Source organism: Phasianus colchicus, chromosome 4 (assembly GCF_987193195.1).
Source record: "Phasianus colchicus chromosome 4, bPhaCol1.hap1.1, whole genome shotgun sequence".
NCBI classification, from domain to species: Eukaryota; Metazoa; Chordata; class Aves; order Galliformes; family Phasianidae; genus Phasianus; species Phasianus colchicus.
This window is the reverse complement of record NC_143439.1, coordinates 1,785,690-1,812,313: the sequence shown is the minus strand read 5'-3', so window position 1 is coordinate 1,812,313 and position 26,624 is coordinate 1,785,690. Positions and strand designations below refer to the sequence as shown.

The 26,624-nt window shown below is 42.1% G+C and overlaps 2 protein-coding genes across 11 annotated transcripts; both read right to left on the bottom strand.

Annotated features, from left to right (window-relative positions):
* Window positions 1–908: 908 nt before the first annotated feature.
* LOC116241809 (toll-like receptor 2 type-2) lies at window positions 909–24,185 on the bottom strand. Of its 5 annotated transcripts, none has more exons than XR_016465703.1 (3): window positions 14,611–14,745; window positions 7,794–11,182; window positions 909–5,412 (listed from the first exon to the last, which is right to left on the bottom strand). XR_016465703.1 is itself a non-coding variant. In XM_090138415.1 (3 exons), the coding sequence occupies exon 3, from the start codon at window positions 11,149–11,151 to the stop codon at window positions 8,806–8,808; it is 2,346 nt and encodes a 781-aa protein (XP_089994541.1). In that variant the 5' UTR covers window positions 11,152–11,182; window positions 12,936–13,000; window positions 14,611–14,718; the 3' UTR covers window positions 6,493–8,805. The 5 variants fall into 5 exon arrangements, 3 of the variants coding, with proteins under 3 accessions (XP_089994541.1, XP_089994542.1, XP_089994540.1); XR_016465704.1 differs by lacking the exon at window positions 909–5,412 and adding an exon at window positions 5,422–6,483; XM_090138415.1 differs by lacking the exon at window positions 909–5,412 and adding an exon at window positions 12,936–13,000 and having other exon boundaries at window positions 6,493–11,182; window positions 14,611–14,718.
* Window positions 14,375–24,803, bottom strand: LOC116243168 (toll-like receptor 2 type-1). Of its 6 annotated transcripts, none has more exons than XM_090138410.1 (3): window positions 24,340–24,803; window positions 21,004–21,077; window positions 14,375–20,089 (listed from the first exon to the last, which is right to left on the bottom strand). In XM_090138410.1, the coding sequence occupies exon 3, from the start codon at window positions 20,077–20,079 to the stop codon at window positions 17,698–17,700; it is 2,382 nt and encodes a 793-aa protein (XP_089994536.1). In that variant the 5' UTR covers window positions 20,080–20,089; window positions 21,004–21,077; window positions 24,340–24,803; the 3' UTR covers window positions 14,375–17,697. The 6 variants fall into 6 exon arrangements, with proteins under 6 accessions (XP_089994536.1, XP_089994537.1, XP_089994535.1 ...); XM_090138411.1 differs by having other exon boundaries at window positions 24,421–24,803; XM_090138409.1 differs by lacking the exon at window positions 24,340–24,803 and adding an exon at window positions 24,053–24,193.
* Between the last annotated feature and the right edge of the window lie 1,821 nt (window positions 24,804–26,624).

The window sequence follows — 26,624 nt, the reverse complement described above, 5'->3', positions numbered from 1 at the left end:
TTCACCACGGTTCTTCCAGGTGGTAGTTGTTATGCTTGCATTAGTGTGCATATCATTTCTGTTTGGTTGGAAACATTCAAATAAGTCAAAGTTTGAAAAACAACCATATGCTTGCTAAAGGGAATGCAACCCTCTGCTTTTGCTTACTTGTACATTGCTCTTATTTGCCATCCAGGTTCTGACAGCTCAGTTTATGCCTGCAGAGTTCACAAGCAGGTTGTGCACAGCAGAATCATGTTCCCTTGTTTGATACAACACAGTTGCATCTTTAGGAACAAACAAACAAACAAACAACAACAACAGAACAAAAAAACTAAGTTGGATGTCAGAGGAAGTTCTTTACAGAGAGAGTGGTGAGGTGCTGGAACAGCTGCCCAGAGAGGTTGTGCATGCCCTGTCCCTGGAGGTGTTCAAGGCCAGGTTGGATGGGGCCCTGGGCAGCCTGGTCTAGTAGTAGGTGGGAAGGTTGGTGGCCCTGCATGTGGCAGGGGGATTGGAGATTCATGATCTTTGAGGTCCCTTCCAACCCTGGTCATTCTGTGATTTATTTTCTGTCCTAGGAGATCAATAACACAAGCAGCCCAAGTCTTCCATTGTTGCAATGGAATGTTAAGGCTTAGAAGGAAACATGAACTAGAAAACTTTTCTGACAGACTCCTTGTGTTAAGGATGGGTGATTGCGTGTACTGGTCCCTGCTCTAGATAACTCCTGTTGTTCTTAGATGTATAGTTCAGAAAGAACTGCACATTTTTTGTAGGAAAAATAAAGCAAAAGACTACAGTGATTGACTCCCTCCCCTTCAAAATGCTTTGCAAATATGGAAAAAAGAATATGCTTTGATTCTTTTAAATGAAAAAGGAGGTGAAAGCCAAGAGCAGCATAAAACTAGCTCAAAAAAGAAAGAGTATTTATTAGCTTGCTCAAAAATAACAACAACAAAAGTAGCAGCAACTACTTACTGGATACAAGAGAAACAGCAGCAGCCTTTAGCTTCTCAAAGTGGCTTTTGCAGACTTATCAAGAACATAAAATGTCTCATGATGAAAAAATGACATGCTGGGGAAGGCTCTTATTTCAAAGAATTGAGAGCAAAATGTTGCAGCAAAGCAACCAAGGCTCAGCTGTGGATAATTTTGGCAAGAAGGAAGAGATTGCCCTTCACCAGATGGCTAGGTATAAAATAACAGGAGTGGGATCCTAGCAGAAAATAGGGGGAGGGAAATAAAGAAGTTTTGCTATTAATCAAATGTTTGTGGGCCACTCTGGCAACTGTGGTTTTTTTCTAAATGGTAGCTGATATTTGGGGGTTACATTTCCTTAAGATGGGGAAGCATGTTAGAGAAAACCATTGTTCCAGAATTTTCAGAATTCTGGCATTGTTGTTTCAGATATTTGAAAATAACTACAGAGCCTGTGTTTTGCTAATTCACATTGTAAAAACCTCTCTTTTTCAATAGATTTGTATCTGTGCTCAAATAACACTCCCATTTCTCCGTTTTGCTCACAAACGAGGCATTCCTTCAATTCAGTAAAGTGGAGGCAATTGTGTGCTTGTAGCTCTGGGATATGAGTGGCAACTACAAGTAATATTCAGAGAATTATGATCATTTGAAAGCCATGCCTACTCTGTTCTAGTCCTTCCTATCCATTCTACTCAACAAAAAAGCAGAAGTCTAGCATATCAAATGGGGAAGGAAGGAAAAGGTTTATTACAGTTCTCCGTACAGACTCCGTATTTTCCCAAAGGAAATTATAACTATCAGGTACCCAGCTGACTCTTATAATACAGTTTTCTTGCTGATGGAACTGCCTGTTGGTTAAATAAATATGATATATGTGGACAAAATTGTACTTCCCTGGCATGACAGAAATCTTAAAATATCTGAGATAGAAAGGCAGATTTGTCATGGTCTCAGAAAAACTTTGAACAAGAAAAGCCATACTTCTGGCCCCATTTTAATGATTATATATCTTGTATTATGTGGCAATCGTGTCATGAGAACTTTGGAATGCAGTTCCAAACTTATGCTCGCTTAGGACAGTATTGATTTCTGTACATAAGTAATGAGGCTATACTTGAAAATAAGGTTGTGTGATTTGCTTAATAAAGAAATCTCCACTAATTATTAGCATGCCATCGACTATAAGCACATTAATTTAAACCTAAAGAAAACCCAAGCAGCTGACTTCTTACTCCTCTCATGCAAATGTTTTTGAGTATATGAATATGTCTACATCAAAAGAAACTAGATTTTTAGAGAGCCAGTTAGCTTGGGTTGCCAAGTTAACGAGTTCTGGTAAGGTCAGTCTGTCACAACAAATCTGATTATTACACAGTTATTTTCTTTATGTTTGCAGGTTTCTCCATATGCTTTAAGATGGAACAGATAGTGGAATAATGCCCTTCTGATGAATTTGCTTGTGATACACATTCTTTCTTACTCTGAGTGAGGAATGTTGTGAGAGGGGCAGAGTACAGATGGTCATTTTTTAAGTTGGTGCCTGTATGACCTGTTTAATCTGCATAATTAGAAAATAGGAAAATTGTCTATGATGCTTGTGCTGACTTCATTTCTAGGTCTTTTTGAGATCATTTAACGTATGGTAATGAGAAAAACATTTTACCTTTGGGCAGCAATCTGATTTGTCAGGAAATTCCTCTTTCTGTGATGGGTGGATGAGAAAAATCTGGAATAATGTGATCCAGATGTTAAAGCTTCCATTTAGCAGCAATATATATGTATTATTTTATGGAATTGTCCAGACCTTAAAGTATTAATAATAAATCAATACTGGAATTTTCAACTGTAGGAATAGATTCGTATCTTTCATCCACATGACAGAATATTTCTGCATTTCAGCTAGAGGCTAGAAGTGTTAAAATTAACAGCAAGACAAACATAACACTTAATAAGGAATTTTGAAATAATTAATGCAAATGCATGCTAATTGATCTGTTTATAGGATTACCCAAGAGAAGGCTGTGATACCATTTTTCAGCTAATTAGGACTCCATTTTGGAGCTAGCATTGTAACAAAGCTCTAATACAGATTTGTATTAGAAAGTAGCTAATTTACTGAAAATTTATGTCTATTCTCTCTGCTGCTTACCCAATGACTACCTACCAAGAAAAATTAAAAAAGCACACTGCAGTATGTAGGCATATCATAAAGGGATTGTGCTGGACAATGGCAAGGCAGGCAACAGGGAGCTTTTGGTAGCTTTGGGTGAGTTAAATCCATCCCGTCAGTTCTGTCTTGTTTTTACATTCTGCAGACTTTCATCAATAGCAGTCATCCCAGGTGCAGTTGAGCCTGGAGATGCATACCAAAGAGTCTGAATTTATTCCTTAAATCCACATCTGGACTTAAATAAATACCTCACTAGAAGTTACCTATTCAACATAACATTGGCATTTTGTGTGCCACTCTGCAAAACACACAAGATCTATGCAACTGGAATTGTCATTTATTTACCCATAACATTTACAGTGCTTGGATTTATTTTATCCTTTAGGTGGGCATCTTCTGGTAAAACTGGGACTAGCATCTGTTAAGATTTCTTCTCCAGTAGATTTCTCTTTGATTGTATTGGAATTTCTCCTGGCTGGTCTCTTCACCAGACATCTCAAGAAATGAAATCTTCAGTGTTGGAGCTTCAGGTTCTCTTACTTTTCAATTCTTATTAGTCACACAGTCAGTTTGCAACTTGTATTTATGATATTATGATAGGAAGGGAAAAACCTGAAACTTTATTCAGCCACCGCACTCACTAAATCCCTTAACACTGAAACTTAATGTTTCAAGTATGGCAATGACTGTTGCTGGGGGGAAAAGAAAAAAGGAAAAGAAGAAAAAGAAAAAGAAAAAGAAAAAGAAAAAGAAAAAGAAAAAGAAAAAGAAAAAGAAAAAGAAAAAGAAAAAGAAAAAGAAAGAGAAAGAGAAAGAGAAAGAGAAAGAGAAAGAGAAAGAGAAAGAGAAAGAGAAAAAGAAAAAAAGAAAAAGAAAAATTAAACCTGCAGTTTGAGGGAAGCAGGAGCTAACCGGACTATGAATCTTGCAGATATTTTGTTCTGGTATTCTGGTCAAGAATAAACTCACTGTGGCTTTGTGATAGGGTCAAGACTGACAGCTCCATGGATTTTGATGTGACGCTGCTTTTTTATGGACTGTACAGTGGAGCGATGCACAGAGACTTTGCAGAGATCTGTTTTATCTACAGAGCTTCCACCATTGGTGTAAGTAGGGATCATCATTTTGGATACCACTTGCAAAGATTAGAAGTGAGTTCCTGAATTTTTGAGTTCCTAGACTTGTGAGAAAAAGACCTACTGGCAGTCAACTAACCTTGTTTTCCCTTAAGGAGAGCAGTTCTTGTGCCACAGACAAACTGACGAACTCTCTTGCTGAAGGAACTGGGATTGTTCAGTCTGGAGAAGAGGAGGCACAGGGGATACCTTATCACTTTCAGCAGTTCCCTGCCTCTTTTCCTAGGCAACAGTGATAGGATGAGAGGTAATTTCCTCAGGCTGTGCCAGGGGAGGGTTCAGACTGGATATTAGGAAACATTTATTCTGAGAAAGAGTGGTGAGGCACTGGCACAGGCTGTCCAGAGAGGTGGTGGTGTCACCATCCCTGGAGGTGTTCAAGAAACGTGGAGTTACAGCACTGTGGGACACAGGTTAGTTGGCACGGTGGGGATGGGCTGATGGTTGGACTACAAGATTTTACAGGTCTTTTCCTACCTGAACGATTCCATGATCTTATCATTAGAAGTTTAGCCTTAATGAATTACTAGCCTGTGAAATATACCAGAGTTTCTAACAGGTGGTTCCCTACAAACAAGAGATTACAAAGTTTCCTAATTGTCATGGCAAGACAAGGTTCTTCTTCACACTCTGCAAAAGAATCTTGTTCTCCTGTCCTTTTTATAGCTGCATGTTGTGTAGTTCTTCTTCTGTAGTTCTTATGTAGTTCTGTCTTCCCTTTCCTCTTCTGTCTCAGTTTCTCAAAATCAAGCAAACAGTTGCTAATGATCTCTAAACTACAGTAAGATTTAATTATTACTTGGTAATAATCCTGGCACTAGTAAATGGAGATGACTGCAGCTATTTTCCCACTATTCATATCTTTGACATCTTTTAAACTGTAGTTGTGCATACTTGACACTACACAAATATTATTTTGATGTTTTTTGGCTTTTTTTTTTTTTTCCTGTTAAACCAATCTTGACGGTTTTATGACATCATTGGCATAAGAAATTTGTCGATTGACATCTGCTCAGTCTGTGGGCAGAAAATATTTGTGGATACTAATGAAGAAGGGATCACTGAAAATACCTACCAGCTGTCCTGTAATCATATGTATCCTTTCCATGTGATTATGGAGCTGTTATTTTCTCCTCTTTTAAGCTGCATTAAAAAATAATCACAACAGTAATAAATACCAAGAAAAAAAAGAAAAAACCCTCACTTTCAGAAAGAATACAACAGAAAAGATTCAGAATCAGGCTATGAAATATACTTCAGTTCTGTGACAAATTGAGTCCATGCGGTTCTTTGACAGACAATCTGAAGCAAGAATGGCAATAACCCTAGAGCTGCATACCCAGATCCACCTTTCAGATACTTCATGCCTGGCTATATTCTGGAGCAGCCCCAGCAAACCAGGCACGCTGGCCCCTCAGCCAGATCTTCTAGTTCAGGATCCTATGCACTGTGAAGGATTTCCCATCTATGTCTAGGTCTGTGTGTCACAAGTAGTTTTTCCACAAGGCAGGTGTGGAAGCCTCCCCAAAAGATGGCACATTTGTAGCCTATAGCCTAGCAGAATACCCAGTGGCTGATTCTCAGGGGTCCAAACAGCCCATCGTTTTGCACTCCAGAAAACAAGAAGAAAGGCACAGCATTTGTGCTGGAACACTGTTACTAATCACTTCCTCCTGCGGAGCATAAGTCTTCTGGTTTCCTGTGTGCTGGAAAACACAACTACTGGTCTGGATGTTCAGAACTTTGTTTTTCCTGACTATTCTAAATGTTTTAAGCCATTTGAAACTGTTGGGTTTTCAAACAAGGCAGTATCCATCATCAGTCATCAAAATTTTCTGTGGATGGTTTGAATACATTTGCGGATTAATGTTCTAAGCCTTGTTTCCATTTGAAGGATTTATTGAAAATACACCTGATACCAGGTTTCATGGATTATACATCTGTGGTTGGTGCAGAATTGGCAAGAAACAGACTTGCCCACGCTCTGTGGAAAAGCTTGATTTGAAGATGGCATTAAGTTACCCATACCCTTTCTCTAACAAGTGTGCTTTTGATTTGAATTTTCTAAACTGTAGCCTGATTACTTGCTAATTCTTGTTTTGATCTGCAGTGGAAGGATGAGATAGCCACATCAAATAAATTGAAAAATAATTATTATTAAAGAGCAATTATATTTAGGGAAGATGATAGTTCTTATGTAAGACTCCAAGCAAGCTAAAAAAAAAAAAAAAAAAGTATGTTTATATCTTCCTCCTTGATTTTAAGACATTCTGAAATAATTTGTATAATGAGAGGAGTGTTTTAAAGTATGTAAATCAGTTTTTCCCCTCCTCTTAGTAAACTACATTTTTTTCTCCAACATATGAAACATTTGTTGAAGATGTGCTGCTGTATCTGTAGAAAACTGCTTGAGTTAAAATAATTTTTTAAAAGTCCATTTTTGTGAGTCCACAGTATTTGAGGAGGATATTTAAATTTAATCTTACTCCTCCAAAAAAAGGAAGTGAAGACATTTCAAAACATTAACCCAATACTTTCTCTTTGACTTCAGCTAAGGAAGACATCAAGATTTACCTACTGGTAATTTTTATCTCCAATTTCCTTAACAACAGGTTAGGTGGGAACGTGTATTACATGGACTGACTCTGTAACCAGTTGTAGGCACAGTCCAATACATTAATTACTTCCTGTATCTGGAACAGAAGTCAGACATTAATGAGAGTCAGAAATTAATGAGAATGCAGTGTTGGATATTTTCTTGTGCACTGCAGTATGCATATTTCATGCTTAATTATAAAAGACTTGTCAAAGTAGCTTTTGGTATAGCTGGTTGGTATAATTCTGATGTGCTATGTACCCTTTTGCAAGATCATGTCTCTTCTCACATTACAGAAGGACTGTACAGCATTCTTTAAAGAAATTGCTGCCTTTAATGAGAAGATTGTGCTAGAAAAAAAAGTACTTATTTTCTTATTACGTATACCCATTAAAAAGAAAAAGAAAAGGAAGTGCCAATATTTAAAGTTTGTTTCATTGTTAAATACCTTGTTAGTGACTTCTAGTTGAAATGTTTACAACTTCTAATAATTGAGCCCCTTCCCCTTTTTTAATAAATGCATGTTCAGAATTAGAACATGTGCCATTCAATGACTTTAAGGACAAATCATTTTGCCTGCTCTATTTCTGAACTGCTTGTAACATCGCAGGCAATTTCCTCCTCCTTGTTTAAACTAAAATAGGCTAGAAATAGATTAAGTGTTAGGAAGGAATTCTTTACTCAGAGAGCAGCAAGGCACTGGCACAGGCTGCCCAGAGAAGCAGTGGATGCTAGGATGGATAGGACTGTGAGCAGCCTGTCCTAGTGGAAGGTGTTCCTGACCATGGCAGAGCTTTGGAACTAGGTGGTCCTTAAGGTCACTTCCAACTCAAGCTGTTCTATGATTCTATGATCTAATCCCTGATAAAGTAATAACTACTGTCAACATTTCCATGGGAAGCCCTTCAAGATTTGCTTCTGTACATACCTGCAAATGTCAGTCCCAAGAACATTATGCCTAAACGCTGACACGATCAAGTAGATAGTTATTTATTAGGCTGGCCAGATTCAAGCTGTTAAGGTTCGGCTGAAACTCTCTGCGTCTCCAGGACAGGTGTCTCCTGAGATCCCCCTTCATTTTCAAATTACATCTGAAGGAAGAGCTTGGTGGTGGTGACTCTGTTTACTGCACTTCTTCAGCAGTTACAATCCTTGCCCCAGCCATCTTCCTAAGATAACATGAGCCCATCCAACAGTGTTGGAGGTGGGAAAGTCTTCAGCTGCTCTGGTTTTGTGGACTACCTTGCAGAGAGAACAAAGGTGAGGAACACCCACTTTGCGCTGCTGGATCGGAGGGAAGAGGATGGTCTTGAAATCAAAGACTACATCGGTACTGTGTTGACACACTCCAGGTGAGCACTTCAACAACCGACACTTAAGCAAGTCAAAGAAGTGTTTGGACCCCCCTCTGAAGCATCTCTTCACTAACAAAGAACAACAAGCACCACAGAGTGAAAGCACATATTTAGATTAAAGTTTGCAGCCATGATTTTTAGAAGGTTTTGACATTTAACTTACCACGATTATGAAATACTATTGAGAATCAGTTCTTAGTTCTACTCAGTACGGAAGCTAGGATGAAAATCCTTGCTGCAGAAACTGTCTTTCATCGCATTCAACTGGACGTGGTTAAACCTAGGCTAAGCAGGCTCTTGTGTAAAGCTTTTGCAAAGATGAAGCTACATAAAATAGACAGTTGTGTATCTAATAACTTTTCAACAGCAAATCTTTGAACAAAACTGCTTTTCGTAAGACTGCCGATTAAAATGCTTAGGAAAGCCATGATCACAGAGACAAGAATAGTATAATTTCAAAGCAAGTAACAGCAATTTCAGTAGCTCAGATCTCTGTTAGATAGATGCAGCTAGGTAAAGGGACAAAAAGGCAATGGAAATAAATCCAGTAGAGCATGGCCACAGACTCGTTTTTCATGATCCCGTCTAGGATTTTAGAGCTGCTTTCAAGTTCTCCCAGAACATCTGCTGCTGCTCTTCATCCGGAGGCCACTCCAGGTAGGTCTTGGTGTTCATTATCTTCCGCAGCTTGCAGAACCTCTTGGGGACCGCCTGGCTCTGAATGGGCTCCAGCAGGATGAGGATCGCCACGTCGTTGTTCTCGTCAAAGAGGCGAAAGTGCGAGAAATCCAGCTCGTACTTGCACCACTCGCTCTGCACAAAGTGCTCTGATAGCACAAAGAGCGTCTTGCGGCTCTTCTCAATGGAGTCGATGATGTTGTCCACAATCCACTTCCCGGGCACAAAGTCCCGCTTGTGGAGGCACAGCCTAAAGGGTGGACACGCCTGCTCCAGCTGCTGCACCATGATGTTTTCCACCCAGTTGGAGTCGTTCTCACTGTAGGAGACGAACGCGTCGTAGCAGATGTCTTTCGCGGGGGCTCGCTTGGGCTTCCGCTTGGCTTGGAGCCATGCCCAGGTCATTCTCATGTACCAGACTACATGGTACTTGTACCCAATGACCACCAGGATGAGGATGGACAGGAACATCAGAATGCAGATCAAAGACACTAGCAAGGACCGGTGGCACTCCATCAGCGACAGCCTCACGCTCCCAACCTGTGCCCCTCGCACCGCCAGCGGAGAGTCGCAGATGTAGCTTTCTGGCCACCCCACAAGCACCTGGGTTACCCCTGCCTCGTGGTGAATGAAGGAGAGGAATTCGCAGGAGCAAATAAAGTTATTGGCGCTGGCATCCAGCAGCTCCATTTGCTTGAAGGACTCAAACTCTTCCCTGGAGAAGCTGTTGAGCTTGTTTCTGCTGATGGACATGGCCACTAAGTTAGGAATGGCTGCGGCTTCAGGCAAGGTCTTCAGATGGTTATTTGTCAGGTACAGCTCCTTGAGATATGGCAGTTGCAGACCAAAATCCTGCAGGTTGTTAGCACTAACGTCCAGCACTTCAAGACTTGAGGGAATGCAAGGTGTTAATTTGGGGATCTGAGTGCCGGAGAGATTCAGGTATTTCAGGTTTTCAGGCCATTCACACACATCTGGCATCTCACCAAAATTGTTTTCACTGATGTCTAAGAGATTTAGGTTTCTTAGATGAAACAAGCTTTTACCTGTCATTTTTAAGTCACTCAATGAATTCTGACTTAGATTTAGAGTTTGTAATGCTGGCCAAGCACCCTGGCAGGCTGAATGCTCCAAACTCTGATCTCCAAGTAAATTTGCACTAAGGTCAAGATACTCTAATGACAGTAGTTGTTGTGAAAGTTTGCATGGTACCAGAAACACCTTGGTATTTTCAACTGTGACTTTCCTAAAAAGAGATAGTAGATCTAGTACAGACTGAAGATCTGTAAACAAATAAAATTCTTCTATAGATAAATTTTCAATTGTCAGAACCCTCAGAGATTGTGACTGGTTTGCATGAATTTGTGCATACCACCGTCCAGTGCCCAAGAGTGTACAGTCTTTCATCTCCACCTCCATTAATTTTGGCATGCCTTCTAAAATGCTGACAATCCCAGGTACAGTAGCATCTGTAAATAAGCACTGTTTTAAAGATATTTTCTTTGCGAAAGAGGAAGACATAATTCTCAAAAGTTGTATTTTTTCAGGAACTCTGAATGCTAGTTTTCTTACATCTAACCAAACAGCAGAGTGCAGAAGGTCCCTGATGACTGCTGAGAATACGTCAATCCTTCTTACGCTTATGATCATGTGATTTATCTTCCTAATCGACTTCAGACTTCCAGGTTCATACTGACTGAGGTTGCCACCGTCAATCTTCAGCATGTTGAGAAATGTAATGCCCTCAAAGTTTCCTTGCCTGATGATGGAGAACTGTGGGTTGCCCAGGTGGAGGGAGTTCAAGTTCCTCAGGCTGGAAAAGGGGGAACTTTCTCCCAGGTCGCTGTAGGAATTGCCTTGAATGCGGAGGTGCTGGAGCGAAAAAAGGGGCCCAAACCACACCGGGGACAAGTGAGCCAGGCTGTTATTTGACAAGTCCAAGAGCTCCAGTTTCCCCTGGGAGGCAAACGAGTCCTCGTCTATGGAGCTGATTTGGTTGGACTGCAGCAGCAGGGCTCTCAGGTTCACAGCCTGCTGCAGATCATGTGCCCGGATCAGCTTTATCCTGTTGTGGGCCAGGTTTAACGTCGTGATTTTGCCCGTGAGCCCCGAGGGAATGAAGTCCAAACCCATGGAAGAGCAGTTGCAAGACTCAGTGGCATCGCATGAAAGACAGGCCAGTCTCAGGGCTTGTTCTTCAGGGAGGTGTGCAGCCAAGGCTATGTAGATCACCCACACTTTCCAAGTATTCATAGTTGTTTATTTTGCCTAAACTTTGAAATACCTACAAAATACAAGATGATTACTTAGTTTTGGAGTTGCTACACTTTGGATATAGCTAAAACACAGTCCCTCTAACTTTTCTGTCTTTCTGAAGACACTATGAAAACATTTGTTTTTAATGCATTTCAGGGATTAATTACATTATTTTACCAAAAAAAAAAACAAAAACAAAAACAAAAAAAAAAACCTTACTGTACCTAAATATTCCAAAATAATTCGCTACACGCCAAGTACATTGAATTAACTCCATTTTTCTCCATTGTGTTCTCATTTTCAATGAGTACTGTCAAATGAATTGGCAGCTGCACATATTTTTCAGATTTTGCTAGAGACCTGAATAACTGCTCTTTTGCCCATTTAGAAATATTTAATATTCACTCAAGCATATGTCTAATCTCACTTCTGACGGTACAGAGAAGACAGTTGCATATATTTCAATTACTTTCTTCAGCCTTTGGCTATCCCGGCGTATACATGCTAGAAGCAGGGAGATTAATGTGTGTAGGCTATCATTATCATGTTGTGATCAGTCTAACACTTGATACTAAAACCTAAGCTGGTAAAACTGACAATTATAATTTGCTGACTCCTAGCTCTTCCTTTTTATTGCCATATCCTCCCTCTCCGCTAGGGATTTTTTCTGCTTTGGATCAGAGGTTCTCGGTGCTTCCTGCAGGTCAGGTCAGTTGGCTGGAATAGATCCACTTCTCTTTCCAACCTCACAGCCAGTTCCTTGTGATCTGAATTGAAATGATTTGAGATATCCCACACAGTTGTAGGTGGATTCTCTCTCACTTTTCTTTCTCTTCACATTCATACCTTTCATTATATTGATTATGTGTTTGTTTTTGTATTGCAGAGCATACCAAAATACCCACCTTGACCTCTCTTCCAACAAAGAGACATTAGCTAGTTCCTTTGAGGAACTAGAATAACACAATTCTTAAAGCCAGGGGGGGCAGTTTTCCCTTAAAAATACTTATTATATGTTGCACTTAAAACCTTTTTTGGTTTATGCTTTCTTGGCAACGATCAAAGAGCACTTTTGAAGGACGAGATAACGTTTCCCAGTGTGTCACAGAATCCTTGCCTGAGAGGTTGGCACTTTACTGAGGGTCAAAAGAGTGAACCATCTCCAAAGAGACAAATGAACTGGTTCCCATAGGTTAGATTGACTCACAGCGGAGTACTTTCTCCTTCAGTCATCCCACTGAGACACTGTGCAGAAGAACTGCTCTACTTGAAATTCATACCTCGGTTTTACAGTAGGTGACCCAAATAGGCAAGTTCATACAGACAAGTCCTCCTGTTCTAGTTGCATTATTTTAGCTAGAGTTGCTTAAAATCACTCAAAAGGGGCAGAGCTAGATGAAGTTGTTTGGACATACAGAGAAAAGAGGAAAGGATGTGGTTCATTTTTTAGATCCTTCCATCTCTTCTCACCTAAAAAAGACGACAAGTATTTTGACTTCTTGCACTACTTTCCCTTAATCTCTGTCTTCTTCTGATGTAGAGATTTCAGTCTTGGAGGACACAATAATCTCCCCAGACTTTAAAGCTGTGGTCACTCACCATGTACTTCTAGGTCATTGAAGAGAAATAACAGCTTTTAGGGGCAATTCACATCCAGTCTTGTAGACACATATAATAAGATATGATACCTCCAAGAAAAATTGTACCATAATCTTAAATGAAGCTCCATTGTATAGCTGTTTAGGCAGGTGAATCCCATACAAAGTTATAGTCACACTCACCTGCTGTCCAGATGAGGCTTTTTTATGGGGCTTCTTTGATTATGTGAAGCTGGCTGGTAACAGTGCTGTAAGGCCATAGGAGAAAAAGCTACAGTGTAGATCAGTTTCATGAGCAACACATTCAAGTGGGATGATTAAAATGAATAGCAAGCCTAAGGTGGCATCAAGCTGCACATTCATTAGGAAAAGAGACAATAATTAAAAAAAACACAACCAACTAGGCAGCATGGTCCATCAAAATCTCTCTAAAGGTTGGTTATTTACAGATTGAAAATTGGCAGAACAAAAGGGAACTGGACAGGTACCACATTGGAAACACAAGCTGAGCCGAACAACTCTCCTCCTTACTGGCAGGGAGGGCAGGAATAAATCCAGTTTGGTGGTACAGGAGGAATTTTTCTATACTGTCACTTCCCTGAGTGTCTTTTCCAGGTTGTTTTGACTGTCTGTCCCATGGGGCACTCTTGGAAACTCCATTTCTACTATCATTCATTTTCAGCCATTCTCTTCCCATTCCTGTCTTCTAACACCGCTTCCTGACTTCCAGGGTCCTTTTCTGTCCCCTCCACACCCATTCAGAAAAATTTCCCCTCTCCACTTACCACCCTATTAAGGAATCACTTTTTCCCTTTTGTGATGGATACAAAATAAATTGCCACATAGAAGTTGAAATACAGGTAATATGTGAAAACTTTCACAGATAACACTTGCACCATAAGGCATCATAATGAATTAAATTCTCAAAGTGTTTCTGGTTTACAGACAAAGATAACCCAGGCGCATTCAAGGTTATCCTTCCTAGACAAAAGTAGTAGAAGTATACAAACATATTCTTAAACAAAACCATGAGTGTCAATAGAGCTAGGTTCTGTAAAGGCTAATAGATGCTAAAGGTAAATGTGCATGCAAATAGCATGCAAATTGATTCTAGCTTGGGAAGCAGCATCAAGCTAAAAGAGGGGTATTAAATTCTAGATTCTGCTACAGTATGCAGTGTGGGTTGATCCACAAGTAGGCTGGGAAAATTGTTGCCTCCCACTCGGTTGTGCATGTATTACATACATCCTGGTTATACATCAATAGCATATATGCATATATACGTACACACTCACACATGTAAAGCAATGTGTGATAGGAGAGTGAAGTGAGGAGCTAGCTGATCCCACCGTCCTGCGACCATTGCTTACTGAGCTCTTTCTAGTTGGATTCCTAAAACAAAAGCAGCCCATGTTCACATTTCTCCTTCCCTGGGCAGTTGGCAGTGACGTACAAATGAGACAACACATGAATGGGACAAAGCACACACAAGGAAACTGAGCACAAGTGACACAGCCTGACCCAGCTTGTCTCTTTTTCATGAGCTGCTTTACTTTATCCCTCTTTCCTGAAGACATTGCTGCTGGTACTCCCAGGGAGTGTTCCATTCACCACTTGCCTGCCATGCAGCCCTGCCAGCTGCCTGTAATTGCTCCTACCATGTCCACTGCTGGCAGCCAGAAATTCCTTTCCACTATGGCCTCCAGGAGGTGGCCCCCACCCAGCACCCGAGCATCCTGGATCTCTCACACTGAGGAGGAAGACTTGGTGGCAGAGGTTAGATAGTCCAGCGTACCCTCCTCGCTTCTCACAATGGCATCATAGCCTCTCTCTCTGTACCTCCAGCCTGCAGACTCACCTCTGTGCAGAAACCATTCCCTGTTGCTCCATCTCGAGTGCCTGCATGCTGCTTATCCTGCTTTATCTTTCTTCTCTCTCTTGATGACTGCTCTTCACTCAGCTTCCTCTCATGTGGCTGTTTCCTTCCCACTTCTCAGATTCAGCTACGTATGTGGGGTAATTCCTATGTGGAGGATCTGATTGGCACAAAATCAGTAATGTCTTCTATAAATGAGTGAGTCCATAAAATGTGGGCTTATGGTAAGAGCACACCACAAAGCCAATTCCACCTATTTCCCTCCTTATCTCTAGACACACAGCCTCCCAGTCACTTTTATCTATGCTCAGTGTTTGCTACCACATGATTCACTAGTCACTTGCCAAGAGTTCAGATTTGACTGGCCCTTGTGCTATTTTGATCCAACACAGTGAACTGAAAAATGCAGACTTTGGACCAACCCTACAGAAGTCATTACACCAGGAAACAAGAACTGAAAGCAGGGTATGCACCATGCTACACCCTCAGAAAATGTAATCTCATGTGCGTGCATATTCATACACATATACCCAGAAGCATGGGTACATAAGTATACGTACACAAGTATATGTGAGTACATACAAATACGCCCACAGAGACACGTGTATAAGCAAATTTCCTTATTTTTCAAATACACTCAGTCCATACACCGATACTTTGACATTTCATCACAAAGTAATTGCCTGCAACGCCATCTAGCCCAATCATTAGAAACAACTGCTTATGGCCCACAAACAGAAAACTTCAGCTATTTCTCTTCTCAGGCAGAAGAATGCACGGTAGCCACAAAGGGAGAAGCAAGACTTTACAGGGAGAAAGAAGCCTGAGAAAGTAAAACAAACGTTGATTTAATGCCTCTGGATTTCATCATAGTCATTGTGCAGGGTGCCAGGATGCTTCCTTAACAAGTATTGTGCAAAACCCACTCTGTACATGGGGGTACGGACTGCAGAATAATTATCCAGAAAGACAGACTTGTGACAGATGTTTGTATTCAGTGCTGCCTGTTCTGTGTTACACAACACTGGTAAGGCTTCAGAGGCATATTTCAATGTAAAATCTCAGTTCTTCCACATAAGATAATTTTAATTGACTTCTATCTTGAATGGAAGAAAAAGAAAATGAAAGGAGAACTGACGTGGGAGTATTGAAGTATTTGGCTTTTATTATTGATTGTCAATTACAATGGAATTGTTAGGAATTAATCAGTGATATGATGACAGCAGGAAAGAGTATAGAAAAGCACTAAGAAGATCAGCTAATTTATTTAGAAAAGTATCTAAAGTCCAGCATGACTCCCAAATATAACTGCTACTGACAAGGATTTTGGAAGACGAGAACATCAAATAAAAAAAAAACAAAAAGCCTGACGTTGCTTTTTTTCATTTAGTAATGTAACACATTTATCTATTCACAGGAAAGCCAGTTCTCATTAGGCATAAAAAGTTACATGTCTTAGAAAGAAAAAACATTGACAATTGTGGAAATGCACTGAAACATTCATATACATTCCTCTGTGCTCATGCTCAAAAAACACAAACTTAGACAAAGTCACATATAACTTAACCCTTCACACAAATTCAGGTTGTCACAAGACTCAATAAACATGCGGAACTCATAATAAAAATATACAGAATATACATACACAACATACATATATAAGAGCATAAATATATAATCTCATATATCTGTAAATATATATGAATATACTTTCTGGAAATATACAGAAACAGGAACATCTAATTTGCCCTACAAGTTCAAGTCTGCTTTCAAGTTAGGGAAGAATTAGATTAAGGAAGGAATTCTTTACTCAGAGAGCAGCAAGGCACTGGCACAGGCTGCCCAGAGAAGCAGTGGATGCTAGGATGGATAGGACTGTGAGCAGCCTGTCCTAGTGGAAGGTGTTCCTGACCATGGCAGAGCTTTGGAACTAGGTGGTCCTTAAGGTCACTTCCAACTCAAGCTGTTCTATGATTCTATGATCTAATCCCTGATAAAGTAATAACTACTGTCAACATTTCCATGGGAAGCCCTTCAAGATTTGCTTCTGTACATACCTGCAAATGTCAGTCCCAAGAACATTATGCCTAAACGCTGACACGATCAAGTAGATAGTTATTTATTAGGCTGGCCAGATTCAAGCTGTTAAGGTTCGGCTGAAACTCTCTGCGTCTCCAGGACAGGTGTCTCCTGAGATCCCCCTTCATTTTCAAATTACATCTGAAGGAAGAGCTTGGTGGTGGTGACTCTGTTTACTGCACTTCTTCAGCAGTTACAATCCTTGCCCCAGCCATCTTCCTAAGATAACATGAGCCCATCCAACAGTGTTGGAGGTGGGAAAGTCTTCAGCTGCTCTGGTTTTGTGGACTACCTTGCAGAGAGAACAAAGGTGAGGAACACCCACTTTGCGCTGCTGGATCGGAGGGAAGAGGATGGTCTTGAAATCAAAGACTACATCGGTACTGTGTTGACACACTCCAGGTGAGCACTTCAACAACCGACACTTAAGCAAGTCAAAGAAGTGTTTGGACCCCCCTCTGAAGCATCTCTTCACTAACAAAGAACAACAAGCACCACAGAGTGAAAGCACATATTTAGATTAAAGTTTGCAGCCATGATTTTTAGAAGGTTTTGACATTTAACTTACCACGATTATGAAATACTATTGAGAATCAGTTCTTAGTTCTACTCAGTACGGAAGCTAGGATGAAAATCCTTGCTGCAGAAACTGTCTTTCATCGCATTCAACTGGACGTGGTTAAACCTAGGCTAAGCAGGCTCTTGTGTAAAGCTTTTGCAAAGATGAAGCTACATAAAATAGACAGTTGTGTATCTAATAACTTTTCAACAGCAAATCTTTGAACAAAACTGCTTTTCGTAAGACTGCCGATTAAAATGCTTAGGAAAGCCATGATCACAGAGACAAGAATAGTATAATTTCAAAGCAAGTAACAGCAATTTCAGTAGCTCAGATCTCTGTTAGATAGATGCAGCTAGGTAAAGGGACAAAAAGGCAATGGAAATAAATCCAGTAGAGCATGGCCACAGACTCGTTTTTCATGATCCCGTCTAGGATTTTAGAGCTGCTTTCAAGTTCTCCCAGAACATCTGCTGCTGCTCTTCATCCGGAGGCCACTCCAGGTAGGTCTTGGTGTTCATTATCTTCCGCAGCTTGCAGAACCTCTTGGGGACCGCCTGGCTCTGAATGGGCTCCAGCAGGATGAGGATCGCCACGTCGTTGTTCTCGTCAAAGAGGCGAAAGTGCGAGAAATCCAGCTCGTACTTGCACCACTCGCTCTGCACAAAGTGCTCTGATAGCACAAAGAGCGTCTTGCGGCTCTTCTCAATGGAGTCGATGATGTTGTCCACAATCCACTTCCCGGGCACAAAGTCCCGCTTGTGGAGGCACAGCCTAAAGGGTGGACACGCCTGCTCCAGCTGCTGCACCATGATGTTTTCCACCCAGTTGGAGTCGTTCTCACTGTAGGAGACGAACGCGTCGTAGCAGATGTCTTTCGCGGGGGCTCGCTTGGGCTTCCGCTTGGCTTGGAGCCATGCCCAGGTCATTCTCATGTACCAGACTACATGGTACTTGTACCCAATGACCACCAGGATGAGGATGGACAGGAACATCAGAATGCAGATCAAAGACACTAGCAAGGACCGGTGGCACTCCATCAGCGACAGCCTCACGCTCCCAACCTGTGCCCCTCGCACCGCCAGCGGAGAGTCGCAGATGTAGCTTTCTGGCCACCCCACAAGCACCTGGGTTACCCCTGCCTCGTGGTGAATGAAGGAGAGGAATTCGCAGGAGCAAATAAAGTTATTGGCGCTGGCATCCAGCAGCTCCATTTGCTTGAAGGACTCAAACTCTTCCCTGGAGAAGCTGTTGAGCTTGTTTCTGCTGATGGACATGGCCACTAAGTTAGGAATGGCTGCGGCTTCAGGCAAGGTCTTCAGATGGTTATTTGTCAGGTACAGCTCCTTGAGATATGGCAGTTGCAGACCAAAATCCTGCAAGTTGTTAGCACTAATGTCCAGCACTTCAAGACTTGAGGGAATGCAAGGTGTTAATTTGGGGATCTGAGTGCCGGAGAGATTCAGGTATTTCAGCTTTTTAGGCCATTTACACATATCTGGCATCTCACCAAAATTGTTTTCGCTAATATCAAGATTAATCAGTTTGTGTAGATTACTTATATATTTTGCAGCCTGTTCTAGGGATTTCAAAGAATTTTTACTTAGATTTAGAGTTTGTAATGAAGGCCATGCACCTTCACAGATTGTCTCAACTAAGCGATTATTTACAAGCAAATTATCATGGAAATCAAGATATAAAAGTGATGAAAAACATCTTGCCAGTCTGCACGGTACCATGAAGACTTTAGAACTTGCAATGCTGAGTCTTTTCAGCTTATCTACTTGTGTCTCTATACCTTGCAGATCAAAGAACAAATAAAAATCCCGAATAGTCATATTTGTTATTGATATTGTCTCAACAGAACTTTGCCTACTTCTTGCAATTTCTGTTGTATCCCATTCTCCTTTCCCCTCAAGCACACAATCTATTGCTTCTAACTCTCTCAAAGATGTGATGTCCTTCAATAACACTGCTATTCGGCTAATATATTGATCTGTGAATGAAGCATCAGTAAATGTAAGTTTTTGTATCGTCGAAGGAAGAGTAGAGTTCTGAATCAGTTTTTCATTTTCAATATCTAATTTGATCTCTCTAACTTCTAACCAAATGGCAGAGTGCAGAAGGTCCCTGATGACTGCTGAGAATACATCAATCCTTCTTACGCTTATGATCATGTGATTTATCTTCCTAATCGACTTCAGACTTCCAGGTTCATACTGACTGAGGTTGCCACCATCAATCTTCAGCATGTTGAGAAATGTAATGCCCTCAAAGTTTCCTTGCCTGATGATGGAGAACTGTGGGTTGCCCAGGTGGAGGGAGTTCAAGTTCCTCAGGCTGGAAAAGGGGGAACTTTCTCCCAGGTCGCTGTAGGAATTGCCTTGAATGCGGAGGTGCTGGAGCGAAAAAAGGGGCCCAAACCACACCGGGGACAAGTGAGCCAGGCTGTTATTTGACAAGTCCAAGAGCTCCAGTTTCCCCTGGGAGGCAAACGAGTCCTCGTCTATGGAGCTGATTTGGTTGGACTGCAGCAGCAGGGCTCTCAGGTTCACAGCCTGCTGCAGATCATGTGCCCGGATCAGCTTTATCCTGTTGTGGGCCAGGTTTAACATCGTGATTTTGCCCGTGAGCCCTGAGGGAATGAAGTCCAAACCCATGGAAGAGCAGTTGCAAGACTCAGTGGCATCGCATGAAAGACAGGCCAGTCTCAGGGCTTGTTCTTCAGGGAGGTGTGCAGCCAAGGCTATGTAGATCACCCACACTTGCCACATCAGCTTAGTTGCTGGTTTCTGTTTACTTTGGTTGAACATTTTGCTGTAGCTAACAGAAAGGAGAGGAGAGGAGTTTTGAGCTTTATTTTGGATAGCAACTTGTAACAATTAGAATCCCGTGTAATTTTATTAGGAAGTTCAGATTCGAATTTTATCTGTAAGAGTTCCAGTGATGTTTATCTTTCTCTTCTATTTCAGCTGCCTAAACTTAAAAACATGGGAAGCCATCTGTTTCAGAATTACAGCCACATAATGTCTCAACAGCCATAAAGGCCATTCTTAAAGTCCTTCATACAGACATCTACTACAGCCCCTGCCTCCTCACTCTTTTGCATTACATCCTCTCTCAGGAACAAAGCTACAACGGTATGTCTCAATCCTCAGCAGGAAAAGACAGTTAGAAAAACACCCATTGCAGTCAGTACTAGTCTGTCAGTCGGGTTCTGCCACCAGGAAGTCACAAGCCAAAAGTCAAAAAAGGCATGAGCCTGACTTGCAGTCCACGCCAGCCCTTTGAGAGTCTGGGGCTTACCGTGTGGCAAACCCTGCTGAAGTGATCCTGGGGTCTCCCACAGCGGAGCCTCAGGGCTTCTAAAGAGCAAAGCTGAGTGCACTCCTGGCACACCCTTTTAAACACTCTGCAAGTAATTTACTTTCTTTATCAGAAAGGCTGAACAAGCTGATACCCAATTCAACAACTCTGCCCTTTTTGGTCAATCAATGCTGGGAACAGATGAGAATTAGACATTACCATCACAACATCAACTAACGTAATTAGAACAGTACTGATATTAATTTACAGAAGGGCTGTGTTTCCTGCTATTGGAGCCCAAGAACATTTCACCATTGGTTACACCAGAAAATAAATCACATATTAAAGCTTATAAGCCTGCTGAAAACAGTTTGGGTACTGCAGAAAAACAGCATCCCCCAGTCTTGGGTCTGCCAAGGGTAAATACTTACGCCTTGTGTACTGAACATTGAATTTCTCTTTCTTCATATACCGATCTTGTATGGTTCACGTAGTCACCTCATATCTGCAATTACAACAAAAGCTGCAAATCCTATGGAAGCTCTGGAGCTACAAAATATTCCCACCTGTGCTCCTTGGAGAAAAGTTAGTGCTGACAGCTTCCCAATGCCCTCTAACTAAGACACATCTCCTAAAGAGCTCAGGATTGCCCACACTGCCCTTCAGACTCTGCTTCCTGTTACTTCTATCACTGCTGCTGAATGGGGACACAAAAATGAAAACCATTTCTTTGTGTACCTTCTTCCCTGCAAGTTGAAAGAAGCAGATTCCTCTCCTGACAGTCAGTTCTCATCACTGGAAAGGCTGATAGAACTATTTTGCACAAGTCATTCTTTCATAATCACTTCCTGCAGCATTAGGTGCAGAAATAGTTTTGAGGAAGAACAGCATTCTGCTCCCTATCTTTCTACTTTTGATATTTATCGCTTGATATGCATTGAGGAGTTGTTAACTGTATTGAGCAACAGAAGATCTCAGCACAGCCAAGTTGTTTCTGTTGTTTGGGCTCTGTAAATTTTCTGTATCTTGCAACACATATGTAAGTTGGAGTCAAGCTGTTTAGTCAAAAAGAGTACTGGAGAAACATTCACCATCCTTCCCTTTCCTAGGATGTTGCAGTCCTAAGTTATCAACAAGTAGAATCACAGAATGGCTTGGGTTGGAAGGGACCTCAAAGCCCACCCAGTCCCAATCCCCTCTGTGGTGGGTAGGGCTGCTCCCTACCAGCTCAGGCTGCCCAGGGCTCCGTCCAGCAGGGCCTTGAGCACCTCCAGGAATGGGACACATACAGCTTCTCTAAGCAGCCTGTGCCAGTACCTCACCAGTAGAAAACACATGAAAATCATAACAATACTAAAAGAAAAAAAATGGAACGATACTCAAAAAGAAGACACAGCTTGAATAAAAGCATCCCTCTGTAAATATCCAAGGTGATTTTGAAAGAAGTGACATTTATTTTATCCTGACTGAATGGAAACAAATACCTGATCAAATGGCCAAGCAGGGTGCATGCATGAAGCCTTCCCAGTGCTGAAGGGGAAAACAATTAAATTCAAACTCTGAACTTCCTGACAGCAACTTCCATCTATTTTTTCTAAACTCAAAAGATGCCCCGTTCTGCTGTCTGCTTGCTCTGAGAAATGCCTGCCTACAGACAGACAGACATGCTGACTGCAGCCGCCTCCCAGACACCTGCTCTGTTGGCAGCAGATATTCAAGCATGACAAAGTCCAGGGAGAAGCTTGATAGCACGCCTCAGTCCCACTGCCTTAAAATTAGCATTGCACATAAGGGTAAAAATTAAGCACTTTCTGAAAGAGGAATTGAAAGAATTGAAACACCCTCGTATTTTTGTTTGTTCCTTAAAACAGATGATAAGCATAACAACATTTTTAAAGCAATTTTGCTCTGAAAAAGAGATGGAGAAAGCTGCAGGGCATAGCATTTCAGTGAGGAGATGCCATGAGGTTCCCAAAAGCTGCCGCTTTCCTCTCACACCTCTCAGCAGAATAGCTCTTGTTTTTCAAACAGGGAGAACTTTGGATTATCAAAACATTTTAAAATGTTAATTCTGAGTTTGGTGCAACTAATCCCTGTACATTTTTGCCATCAAAATTGCAACTCCTTGAAAAAGTTTTTTAAAAAGTTCAGTTTGTGAAGAGGTTTGAAGAGACACAGGAGGCCCTGTATTTCAATCAGCACATAACAATTTCTCACATGCTATGACATCACCACCATGCACCTGTGGAGATCTGAAGTAGGGGTTAGCTTTTGTTTCTTTTCCCATCAGCAACTTCTTCCCAAGGTTGAAGCTCAGCCTGCTCTCAGCACACTTCTAACCAGGGCCTCAGGAGTTTCACTTGTACAGAAAGCATAGGGTGATAAGAGAGAGACATAGATCACATGCAAGAGTATGAAACAGGGCCTACATTTCTCATTTCTTCCAAAAGTAGAAGGCTAGAGGGACCCTGTCCTTCTTCCTTTAGGACCTTTCCCAAACAGCTTAAAAAGCCAAGAAATGAGAGTGAGAAATCTGCTTGTTTTCATGAATTGGGAAACAAATACTACATGACTTCTCTCACATTCCAGGAAATCAATTTGTCAGGATTTATCAGGTTATCCAGAGGCAGGAAAGGCCTAAGAATGCCAGAACTGTCCCCTACACTGCCTTGCAAAGGCTAGAAACCAGCAGCTGCCTCCCACAGCATCAGCTGGAGACTAAGCGCAGTGCAACTTCTTTCAAAATCATAGTGGGAACAAAGTTCTGTCTTAAAGCAAGAATACACTTCACCTGCTTTTTCTCCAGAGTAACTGTGCTGAACAAAATTGCATCTTGTGAGTGCTTTCTCTCCTCTTCCATACTCAACTTGAAGATATCATTCTCCTTCCTCCTTGCAATGCTTTGAAGCAGCTATGTACCTTGGCCAGTACATCGCTTTTTCCCAGCAGAAGGGCACAGAGCTGCAGCAAGCCTGTGCTCTTGCAGAGAGCAGAGACCCTACACAAGCCTTTGACAGAAGGCATGCAGAGCTGAGACAGAGCTGTGGATACTGTTTCTGAAGCTTTAGTTTAGATGTCACCCTGCATCTGACAGCAGCTCATGCAGCACCCACTTCACACCACAGGCAGTTCCCTCCCCCTAGCTCCAGCACTGTGACCCACATCCCTGCTGCTGGCAGGGGCAGTCTCTGACCACAACCTGCCTCCACCACGTAGGTCAGGATATATTAGGAATATGTATTAGCTGGATGTGAACCAAAGCTGACATAAAAACGTGTTTATGCTTTTGTGTGGGACAGAACCCCGCAGAAACAGGTGTGCTGGTCAAAAGCCATGAACCAAGCAATGCTAGTCTTCAGGTCCTTAGGATCAGGCTCCAGCTACTGCAGGCCTGCAGCCCTCTCATCCTGCCAGCGTGGTGCTGACCCTCCACAAGAGGTGGATCTCTTTCTTTCAATTGCTCCCCCTCCACACACTCACCTGAGATGATTCTGCAGCAAGTCCCCAACATTCTCCCTTTCCACCTGCATGGCAGCATCCATGCTCTAAACAGCTCTTGTGCTGCTGTTCTGCTGGGAGACTGAGAAACAAGGAGCAAGAGCATGGACGGGGGCCTCACCAAGGGCAGGCAACACCCTCCCATAGCTTAGTCTGGAAGAAAATGCTGAGGCAGCAGGACAGGGAGGAAGTCCCTGAGGCTGTTGGCCAGCCTGCGGCATTAGCAGAAATGTCTTGCAACCTGCATAGGGCTGCTTCCTGGTGCTCACCCCATAAGCTGTTCGCATGGTTGCCAGCAGCAGCAGGGCTGAGCCTGCAGCACCCTCCTGACCCCCTGGAGATGGTCAAACCTGTGCTCATAGCCTCTGGAACAAGATGTGGAAGGCTTGGCATCGGTTCACAGGTCTGGGAGCAGAGCCTTGGCATGCGCCGCTGGTGCCTGTGCTTTAATCTGCTTCACAGTGCTTCATGTATTCATCTTCGAACTACAAAAAAAGAAGAAAAAAAAGGAATATTATAATGTGAAATAGGCAGTGTTAACTCCATCATATTCCTTGTCAGGCCTACACTGGCAGTAGCTGAATGCCCAAATCTGCAGACCCAGCTGAAAAGCAGAAGCACAGATTCCCCTAATTTTCCTTGTGCAATGTCCTCGCCTTGCCACTGTGGCAGAGTGCAATAACATTGCGCAAGTGGTTGCTCCACAGCCAGCCTTTCAGACTGCCCCTGTCAAGGAAGCAGGTTTTTTTCCCCACCCTTTGCTCTTACCCTTCCCAAAAGCCTTCAGCCAGAAGAGCGTGAAGCTGATTTGCTGCCGTCGGAGCTGCAGCATGCAGGGAGGTTTGCAAGCTGTGACACAAAGGCTGACACTACCAACACAGAAAGCTCTGTCTTCTGGCATAGCTGCAACAGCATGACTCAGTGGGAAAAAAAGCCTGAATTTTCCTGTTGATTTTTTGCTTCCCAAGGAAGTTGCATCAACACAAAGCAGCTGCACATGAGGGAAAGCTACACAACTTAGCTCCTTTTGTACCCTACATTTTAATAAGCAAACACAGGAAGCTGTGTTATCAGCATCACCCCAATTTGTTACTCCAGCAGAAGACTTGCCTAGTGTGCTGCTCAGTGTGTACAAGCACACCAAGTTAGGCGTGGCAGCTCCAAGCACTTCCCAGGGCATCCTGCACCCAGCAAAAGGGTTCTAATGCCCAAAGAGGACAGGCAGGTGGTGGTAGGAAATGAGGGCATAGCATCCCAGCACTGAGATTCCCTATGAGGAGGAAAGATTTCCCCTGCTTCAAGGCTGGGCGCGGAGACGTGTGCTGGGGCCTTTCACTGCAGGAAAGGCCCAAATGTTGATGTGCTTCCTCAGCAGAGAGGGGAGTGTGGACATGCACCTCATCCTACCTTGATACAATTTAAAAAGTGCTCCTTTTTTGGTGGTGGTGGTGCTGACGAGAAACATTCCTGGGCACAGGATCAAGTTGCAGCAGAACCATATAGAATTTGTTTCCTGTATGGAGATGAGAAACTGCTAGGATGCAGAGATACATCTTTAACTGCTTCTTAGACAACAACAACAATAAAATAGATCTAAATTTGGGTAAGAATCTAAGCAGGAAATGAATCAGCTTATTATCATATGCCACATAAACCATAACACTATCAAGGTTTTTGTGTTCATTCCAAAAAAAACAATGCCAGGATCTGTTGTGCACAGGCAGTTCAGGCTGTGTTCAGCTGTGTTCAGCTGTCTCCCTCCATCTCTGATGCTGTGAGGTACTTAAGATGTGACAGTGCCTTGCAGAAAGAGGAAACCCGATCATCTCAAATCCTTGTTTCAGAACGTCAGAAACAATTTCTCTGGGCCAGGCACTTTTCTTGATTTATCTGCTGTCTGAGCACCATATTTTTTAAATAATTACACAAAATCCAGCCTGCTCTCCCCAAGTTCTTGTGTACCATGAAAGTGACAGTTTTGCAGTTTCTGGCAGGGATTATTTCTATAGTTTTCTTTTGCATTTGCATAAACTTTGCAAACCAGCTTTTTAGATGCAGTCGTAATCACTCAAGAAAAATAATTTCTAATCAACATAAAAACACTTCATATAAGATGATGTCAATAATTATTTGAAAAACACATGTCAAATCTGACAGAGCCACAGAAATATCTTCAAGTAATGAGTTTTTTCCACTAAAATATATATTTCTGACTGCTCCCTGACTTTGCAGGTTTGGATATGATTGAGAACAGACATCCCAAGCTGATTTGCAAGTACACACTTGGCTGACTTGCATAGCAACTTAGACAGCCTGTAGAGACAGCAGCAGGGAGCTGTAGTAACTCTACAACTTCTGCAGGTCTTTATCATGCGTGGGACACATGATAACACCTGCTTTGGAGTGATTTGGTCCCTAATTTGCAGCTTTTGGTTGAAAGAACAAACAAAATTAGAGAGTGTTTTGATGTTGAAGAGCTTGGGGTTGGGAATGATAAAGTTGAGTGTCTATGGGTAAGGATCAGGGGGAAGGCACATAGGGGTGACACAGGGGT